General features: G+C 42.6%; 1 protein-coding gene across 1 annotated transcript in view; it reads right to left on the bottom strand.

Moving 5' to 3' along the window:
• The window catches only part of LOC125249363 (endothelin-converting enzyme-like 1), a 39,265-nt gene extending 29,406 nt beyond the window's left edge, over nt 1–9,859 (bottom strand). Inside the window, exons 1-7 of the mRNA XM_048161642.1 lie at nt 9,626–9,859; nt 4,714–5,455; nt 4,363–4,629; nt 4,222–4,290; nt 2,736–2,846; nt 2,420–2,512; nt 1,965–2,089 (exon numbers count right to left, since the gene is read on the bottom strand). Coding sequence (XP_048017599.1) covers nt 1,965–2,089; nt 2,420–2,512; nt 2,736–2,846; nt 4,222–4,290; nt 4,363–4,629; nt 4,714–5,334 — 1,286 coding nt within the window. The 5' untranslated portion in view covers nt 5,335–5,455; nt 9,626–9,859. The remainder of the gene's footprint in view (nt 1–1,964; nt 2,090–2,419; nt 2,513–2,735; nt 2,847–4,221; nt 4,291–4,362; nt 4,630–4,713; nt 5,456–9,625) is intronic.
• Between the last annotated feature and the right edge of the window lie 353 nt (nt 9,860–10,212).

The raw sequence follows: 10,212 nt of genomic DNA, 5'->3' as shown, positions 1-10,212 counted from the left end.
ACACACACTCACACTCACTCACACACTCACTCATCACTCACACACTCACACACACTCACACACTCACACTCACACTCACACTCACTCACTCACACACTCACTCACTCACTCACTCTACACTCACACACTCACTCACACTCACTCATACACTCACACTCACTCACTCACTCACACACACACACACACACACACACACACTCACTCACACTCACACACTCACTCACTCACACTCACTCACACACTCACACACACACACTCACTCACTCACTCACTCACACTCACTCATTCACTCACACTCACTCATTCACTCACTCACACTCACTCATTCACTCACACTCACTCACACACACTCACACTCACACTCACACACTCACACTCACACTCACACTCACTCACACACACACACACACACTCACACACTCACACACTCACTCATACACTCACACACTCACACACACTCACACACTCACACTCACACTCACACTCACTCACTCACACACTCACTAACACACTCACTCATACACTCACACACTCACTCACACTCACTCATACACTCACACTCACTCACTCACTCACACACACACACACACACACACACACACTCACTCACACTCACACACTCACATTCACACTCACACTCACTCACACACTCACACACTCACACACTCACACTCATTCACTCACACACTCACACTCACACACTCACACACTCATTCACTCACTCACACTCACACACTCACACTCATTCACTCACTCACACTCACACACTCACACACTCACACTCACACACACTCATTTACTCACACTCACACTCACACACTCACTCACACTCACACTCATTCACTCACTCACACACTCACACTCATTCACTCACTCACACACACTCACACACTCACTCACACTCACACTCACTCACTCACTCACACACACACACACACACACACTCACACTCACTCACTCACACTCACACTCACTCACACACTCACACACTCACTCACACTCACTCACACACACACTCACACTCACTCACTCACACTCACTCACTCACTCACACTCACTCACTCACTCACACTCACTCACTCACTCACACACTCACACACTCACTCACACTCACTCACACACACACACACACACACACACACACACACACACACACACACACACTCACACTCACACACTCCCTCACACACTCACACTCACTCATTCACTCACACTCACTCACTCACTCACTCACTTACACTCATTCACTCACACTCACACTCACTCACTCACTCATTCACTCACACTCACTCATTCACTCACTCACTCATTCACTCACACTCACTCATTCACTCACTCACACTCACACTCACACTCACACTCACTCATTCACTCACTCACTCACTCATTCACTCACTCACTCATTCACTCAGACTCACTCACTCATTCACTCACACTCACTCATTCACTCACACTCACTCACTCACACTCACTCATTCACTCACTCACTCACTCACTCATTCACTCACTCACTCATTCACTCAGACTCACTCACTCATTCACTCACACTCACTCACTCATTCACTCACACTCACTCATTCACTCACTCACACTCACACTCACTCACTCACACACACACACACACACACACACACACACTCACACTCACACTCACACACACACACACACACACTCACTCACTCACTCTCACACACTCACTCACACACACTCACACTCACACTCACTCACTCACTCACTCACACACTCACACACTCACTCACACTCACTCACACACACACACTCACTCACTCACTCACTCACTCTCACACACTCACACACTCCCTTACACACACAGACACATTATTATTGTTATTCTAAAGCCATATTGCCATATAATCCCAAAGTTTTGGTCAAATGGTGCAGCTGTAACTCACATCATGAAGTGATATTCTGATTATACACGAGCGACTCTTCAGACGTCTCACCGTTTGGACGTGGTTTTAATGATGTCCGACACCGTCTGCATGTAGTCAGTGGCCAAAACCACAATCTCCTCGTCCTCGGAGAAATGATCATTGAAGATCCGGTCCAGCAGACGCTTCCAGTGGAACTGCGGAGAAACAGATGACAATGTTTATCCTTTCAGAGAAACAAAAGCCAGTAAACCTCGAGCGCGTGCCGTCTGCCCTTCGCTTATTGATTTATGCTTCATTTAGGGATCATGTCCTGTGTTTTAAACAGCGGATCTGTACTGCCAAAAATGGATCGGCCCGTAGATCCAGCAGCTTTTTAATTTCTCAGTGAAGCGGAAGGTCATCAAGGCCATTATTCTTACAAAGCTGGAGAACTGCAGGATCTTCAGGAACATTCATATGTTTTACTTTCTTTTTGCTTGTGAACCCTCTAACTAGTGCATGAAAAACGCTCATGATGAACTCACGCTCGGAGCCATTTTCTGCAGCTGGCTCAGTGTTATTCGGTTGTACATGCTGCTCATGTCTTTTCTTTGCTCGTCATATTCAGACACTGTGATCTTTGGCAAAAAAGAGAAAGAAATAATGTTAAATCGCATGCAGTAAGACACCAACATGCTCGTTCACGCATTTACCACAGTTCAGAATCATTTCACTTTAGTGATTCAGTTCATTCAAGTGATTCATTTGAACAAACAGGTGCAAATACTCAGTTTAAAAGATATTTACTTGCCGAAAGAAAGATTCACTGCAAACACACAAACACATTCACGCGATACATACGTTTGCTAGTTTTGTCTCCAGATCCAGAATCTCTCGAGACTTCAGCGTGGCGTTTTGAGCTCCCAGCATGCTCAGCAATCGCTCCATCAGCGCCTTATAGGACGCCAGAATCTGACATCATCGAGACAAAAACAAACATCTCATATTAAACTACTCGTGCTCAATCTTATGATTTCATTTGGTTAATTTCATACACAAGGGGAGCATTAATAAACTATGCTTTTTATAGTTTTTATAGTTGAATTTCATGTTTTTGTCTCTGATGATAACAAAAAAAAATATATAGCTACATTATTTTTAGTGCTGTCAACCGATTAATTGTGATTAATCGCATCCAAAATAAATGTTTATATGTGTGTGTACTATGTATATTTATTATGTATATAAAAATACATACACATGCATGTATATATTTAACAAAAATATTTATATATATATATATATATATATATATATATATATATATATATATGCACAAAAAATATTTCTTAAATATACACATGTATGTGTGTGTATTTATATATACATAATAAATATACATAGTACACACACATATAAACATTTATTTTGGATGCGATTAATCATTTGACAGCAGTAATTATTTTTCATTTTTAAAATAAAGTATTTAAAAACTATATATACATATTTTAGAAACTAATAAAAATTAACTAAAATTAAAATACAACAAAAACTAACAAAACTAATTTAAAATATTAATAAAAACCATAATAGTATCTTTATGATACTAAAATAACACTGACTGTTATTTTTTTATTTTAACAAAAAACTAGATATATTACTTTACATTATTAACTAAATAGTTAAAGATACATGAAAAGTAAAACTCCAAAAGTTATTTGGTGACACTTTACAATATGGTTTCATTTCATAACATTGGATTAATAAATACTGTAACAAATATATTGCTCGTTGTTAGTTAATGCATTAACTAATGCTAACTAATGGGAAATTATTGTAAAGTGTTACCTTTTTTTAATATTTTTTTAATGAAACGCTTGTATTTGTAATTGGTTGTTACTTATCTGGATGTCTTGTTAAATATGTCTATTTTTCGTGTTGATTGTCAAACATTTAATTTAAAAAATCTGACATATTTTTGCCTGAGTGACAAATAATAAAAACTAGGTCTTATTTCACCATAATATTAAGAAATGCTGGACATGTTTATTCTGAGGTTCCTTATATTTGTATCGATCCCTCAGTGAGATTTCGAGGTTTGTCACTTCAAATTTATAGCTGTATTGTAGTAAAAGTCTGATGTCATCGGAGCGTGACAGAGGCACTGCTGTGACCTCATTATTAATGGACACGAGCTCATCTGTGACATCATCACCAGCTGTGACACGATCAATTAGACATGTTAGCTCACAGCGAGAGACGGGCGGAGCGACAGATGGCAGTCGGACAGACAGACAGACAGATGGAGAGACAAAAGAGCATATGGAGAGATGGAGAGACGTTTCACCTTCACACTGTCTTCATCCTGTCCCAGATACAGAGTCCGTTCCGGCAGAGTCAGACCCTCCTGATCGATCTACAACCACACACTAGTTGAAGACACTTTGAAACAGAAATGACACAATTTAACATTAAAGCGCTCACTCACCCGTATGGCGTTGCGCGACGAGTTTTTATCGTCTACGCTGACGGTGAGAGAGAAGAACACAGATGTGCTGTACACACCCTGCGTCTTGTACAGCATCTCGTTAAAATCCGGCCTCACGGGGGCGGAGCTACTGTCCCACCCCGCCCCTCCGGGAGGAGCTCCGGACAGGTCCCACCCACCACAGCTGTCAATCACCTCAGTCATAGGCCCTGCCCCCAGACGATCGATTTCCTTCATGTTGACACACGAGCGGTAGAATTCCTTCACCTGTGGGTGAAAATAATAAGAGATTGTATGCGTATAATAATTTATTCCCAATCTTTCCCTGGTGAAATCAGGAAATACAAACACCTTTCTCTCGGCACTGTTCGGCTCGTTCCTCTGGATCGGCGCCTGTAGGAGGCGCTGCAGCTTCTCCTGGTTCAGTTCCCCGATGGCGGTGATGATCCCGTAGCTCAGTTTGTCGTCCGGGATCCCGTGTCGGCGGAGCCATCCTCCGCACGCGAAGCTGTAGAAGTCGTGACAGGGCTGGACGCTCGGGTCGATGTTCCCCTGGACGAAACGGGCCGCCCGGAGCAGCGAGCGCCGCTTGACGCAGTCCTGCCTGCACTGCGAATCCTGCGCTTCTAACGACAGAAACTTCAGCGCCAACATGCATCCGAGAATCACGCACATTCCCGCCGCGAACACCAGCGCCGAGAGCAGGCAGATTTCACGCCGGCTCCAGCGGGCCGGAGTCCCGCCCCCGGGGCCGGCCCCGCCCACGCATTTGTCCCGCCCACTCCGGCCTCGGCTGCCGCGGTCCAGGGATCCGCCCAGGTGCAAACTCATGCCGTTGCTCAGCGTGCTGCTGCTGTAGCGGCTCCCGTACTTGATCTCCTGGAAGTCGTCGTAATGCGCCGTGAGGGAGTACGTCTTCTCCATGCCGACCGGCGTCTGCGCCCTGGACTTGTTGGGGAAAGTGTTGAACATGAGGTCACGAGAGCGGAAGGGAAGGATCTGGGATCAAAGTAAGGTCATGACCTTTGACCCTTTCAACTCTGAGGTCAATCTGTATCCAGAGGCTTTTTCGGTGCTGTCCGTCAGCCGCTTTCTGTTGTGAGAGAGATGCAATTATTGCGTTTATAAAAGGGTTTCTCTGTATGTGTGTTTCAGCATGACACAAACACTGGACTGACCAATCAGCATTCAAAACCACGACTATCCGTTTTGTAATTCCTGATTAAAAAGCTTGATTAAAAACGGATCAGTCTTTTATGACAAGCTCCAGGTTCTTCGTTTTTATTCCGCTTCTAATGCGCCTTTCCTAAAGTTGTTTAGATTGATTTCAGACACTCGACCATCAGAGAAACACTGGCCAATGACTCAAAGGACTGGATCGATCCGAGAGAGAGAGAGAGAGAGAGACTCCGGGGAGCAGCGATTGATGGATGGAGAGAGGTGGAGAGTTGATGTGACTTGAGTGGGTAAGGAGAGAGTGAGGCTTAGACACATTCAAACAGGTCCTCTCTCACACACACACACACACACACACACACACACACTCGCTACCCATCAACCACACGCCGGTAAACTGCGTCAAGCCTGCCAGACAAAGCTCACCTCCTGCAGAGCAACAAACCTGCTACTGGCTAATGGAGCACACACACACACACACACACACACACACACAGGTTTGTTTTGCTATCTTAGTGAGGACATTGCATAGACTTCCACTGATTTTATATCAGGTCAATGATATTTTCTCTCGCCCTACACTACCCCTAAACCTACCCATCACAGTAATACCTGTATCTGTTCACACTCACAAAACTACATAAATATATAAATGCAAGGCAAGCTTGATTTCATGCATCATTGTATTCTGAAATGTGTCAGACATTTGAAATAAAAAATAGATATTAGATGAAAACTTAAAATTAAAGGGATAGTTCACCCCAAAATAAAAATCATCCCATGATTTACTCATCCTCAAGCCATCCTAGGTGACTTTCTTCGTTCCGACAAACACAATCTGAGATATATTAAAAAAATATCCTGGCTCTTCCAAGCTTTATAATAGCAGTGAATGGTGCCCTGAGATTTTAAAGCCCAAAAAAACCGCATCCATCCATCATAAATATAATCCATACGGCTCCAGTAGTAGTAAAGAGGAAGAACTGAGGCGCTACAGTGATCTGTCACGCCACATTTCAGAGCGTCAAAAACCATTTATTGTTTGGATTTTGTGATAAAATGGACAAAATTTCAGAGCTGAGACTTAGTTTGAGACAATGTATCATTATAGAAAATAATGTCCCTTGATCATCAAATCATCATATCAGAATGATTTCTGAAGGATCATGTGACACTGAAGACTGGAGTAATGATGCTGAAAATTCAGCTTTGATCACAGGAATAAATTACACTTTACTATATATTCACATAGAAAACAGCTGATTTACACTGGAATAATATTTCACTGTTTTTACTGTATTTTTTATCAAGCCTTAGATGTGAGTTAAATGTGTTTCTGGCCTTTATCTCAAATCTTTCTCTCAGGTTCACACACACACACACACACACACACACACACATACACACACTTCCTGTCTGAGTTTTAGGGTGAATATATGAGTGTATGAGTGCGTGTGGCTTCAGGGCAATTTATGAAAATTGATCCTGGATCCATCCGGAGGGAAAGTTCAGCGCTGATGTTTTTACCAGCCGTTTCAACATCCCACCGTCTGAGAGTGTGTGTGTGTGTGTGTGTGTGTGTGTGTGTGTGTGTGTGTGTGTGTGTGTGTGTGTTTAAGGAGTCGAGCATGTGGACTACAAAAGTGAGCTGATGAAAATCGTGTGTGTGTGTGTGTGTGTGTGTGTGTGTGTGTGTGTGTGTGTGTGTGTGTGTGTGTGTGTGTGTGTGAATAGAGACAAAAGCAAATGACAGAGCGTTTGCATTCATTAAATCAGTTATTGTGTGTGTGCATCTACATTTCTGAGTTAATTCACCCTGTCACCTCTCATCTGTTTCACTGGACACACACACACACACACACACACTCAGGGAAACTCAGTAAGTGGATTGGACACACACACACACCTGATGTCTATGGAGGTGTTTCTCTGGAAAATGTCAGTCTCCATTCAAACCATCATTCATCAGATGTGTCTCACTCTTTTCCTGTCTTTCAAACGCAGCTCTCTCTCTCACACACACACACACACACACACACACACACTCACACACACACTTTCAACCTGTTTTACTAAAATCTGCATTATAAAACAGAGTTCTGACTTTAAAGCCGTTGTAAACGCAGATAAACGCACCTGTTCTGTATTCATGCAGCATCCTGCAGTTATTACTCGAAAGAACAATGAACTACAGAAAATGTCAGATTACTATTAATAAATGCAACTTTACTGAACATTGGTCTCATTTATCATATTGCTGCTGACGTCATTTTAAAGTTTTACCGGTCGTCCAGTGTGGGTTTGCGCAGTTTTACGTTTCACAGACCGACTCTTCATCGTTTCATTTTAGTTAAAGTTTTAGTCTTTTTGTTTTGTGCTTTTGTCATTATTAGTTTTAGGGTTTTTTTATATTTTATTTAATTTCAGTTCATGTTTAATTTATTTCTAGTAATAAAAATGCTTTTTATGGTTTTAGTTTTAGTTAAGTATACTATCCCTGGTTTACTGCTTCTCAACAGTGTCTCAATATGAACTTAGATGAAAGTCAGCGATCTCAAACATTTCTCATCGAATCCGAAATGATCCATAACGAGTTTTTATTTCTCTTAAGAAGAAACGAAATTGATACTTAAAACAAAAACTGAGACCTGCATGAGAAATGAAAGAGCAAAGAAATTAAATTGTTCACACACTCACTCTCTCTCACACACACACACTCACACACAGACGAGTAGTGGTTTGTGTTATGGATTAGATCTCTTAGGGTCTGATGAATGATAATGACAGCACTAATGTCTTGAATACAGACACACACACACACACACACACACACACACACACACACACTTTAATGCACTACAAATAAAAACCAGACCAAACTTCGTTCACTCAGACTCTACCGTGATATATTCGGTGTTTATTATTAACATTCGTATTGTGTTGCTCTAATAGATTTATTCAGCTCTGCCGGGACTCTGAGGGCTCTGAGGTCCGTCTTATCTGGGCCGGACAGAACAGCAGCGGCCGGCGAGTCTCTCTCTCACGGGTCCGTCTGAACATGTTCCTCACACGATCTCCAGCAGAACAAGCTCACACACACAGGAGCTCACACACACGTCCTCCAGAGGCTTCCAGTTACACAGCCATTGTATTTAAAACAAGGTAATTATAATTACTGCGCCCAAACCGTGACCCCCCCCCTCACACACACACACACACACACACACACACACACACTCTTTTGTGGTCATTTTGTGGCGCCAGACGCAGGAACAGTAACTCAATTATGCAGAAAGCTTTTGCTCCACTAGTAAATCACTGAACTACCAGTCGTCAAATAAATTAATAAAACACACACACACACACACACACACACACACACACACACAATTCAAGCGAAGCTCATAAACTGTGCAAAACACACAAATACAAGATCACCTGTCAGAAAACACTCAGTTTATACTGTTTCTGGACACTGTACCGTGGTATTCTTTGGTAATCATACAATATCTGCTGAATATCAAAGCATCACTGTAAACACTGTTTATATCTCCATGAAGAGTTATTTCTGCATCCTGAATATGACTTTCACTGGTGTGAACTAATATATTCAGCTTATTAATCACATTTTGACTCGTGAAGCACATTCTTAATTTTCCTGACTAATCATTTTTACAGTATAGGCTATACCATGGTACAGTTTTGTATATGAACACATGCACTAAAATGAAACATAAACAGTTTTTTTGTCATTGTAACACACACAATTCAACTTTGGCACATTAAACTCGTTAAAGCAACACCTTCACCTGTCATAAGTATGGTACTTTGAAATACCACGGTATATATCAAGGTTTATATTGCAGTCTGATGTCATCACTGGTACCATCACAGTACTTTGGTAGCAATAAAATGACATATCAGCATTTTGGTCACTCACACACACACCTCTGACAGACGGACCTGAGCGACATTTCAGCACACACACACACACACACACACTCTCACACACACGTCGCTGAAGTCTGTCCGTGATCTGGAGCTGCTGCCGAGGAGAATTCGGAGAGATCTGAGGAGATTCACTCACCTGGCGAGGAGAGAGAGTGTGCGCGAAAAGTCCCAGAGACGCGGAGAGAATCACAGAGCGACAGGCGCGTGTTCCGCCACAGAAGAGTGTGTGTGTGTGTGTGTGCGCGCGCGCCCGTGTGAGTGTGAGTGTGTGAGAGAGAAAGAGAGCAGTTCTGAAATGACAGAGCGCGGAATCGCACTGGTCTCTCCACCGCGCGCTGAGGGTTTGGACACGCTGAGTGCGCGCGCGCGCGCGCTCTTGAGTGTTCGGTGTGTGCGCCAGCTCGTAATATGTGAGTGTGTTGCTGTTGCTGTTCTGTTTGTTTTTTTAAGTTGTTTTATGCTCGGGGTCCCTCGAGTTAAATATGTTCTTATTATGCAAATGAGCTTCCCCATCTCGTATAGCCTAATTAACTCGTATAGTTATTTTAACTCGTGTACCGAACGGTGTCCCGTCGCATGGACTGTCTTTGCTCAGAGTTTTATTATAACTCATTTAACTCATTAATCATCATCATAATAATGAGCACAGAGAGATTCAACCTCAGCTCGAGCACTTCTCTGTGCGCGCGCGTGTTTCGCAATAGATTTGTCCTTTAAAAAAAA

Source organism: Megalobrama amblycephala, linkage group LG16 (genome assembly GCF_018812025.1).
Source record: "Megalobrama amblycephala isolate DHTTF-2021 linkage group LG16, ASM1881202v1, whole genome shotgun sequence".
NCBI classification, from domain to species: Eukaryota; Metazoa; Chordata; class Actinopteri; order Cypriniformes; family Xenocyprididae; genus Megalobrama; species Megalobrama amblycephala.
This window is presented reverse-complemented; position numbering and strand designations above follow the sequence as displayed.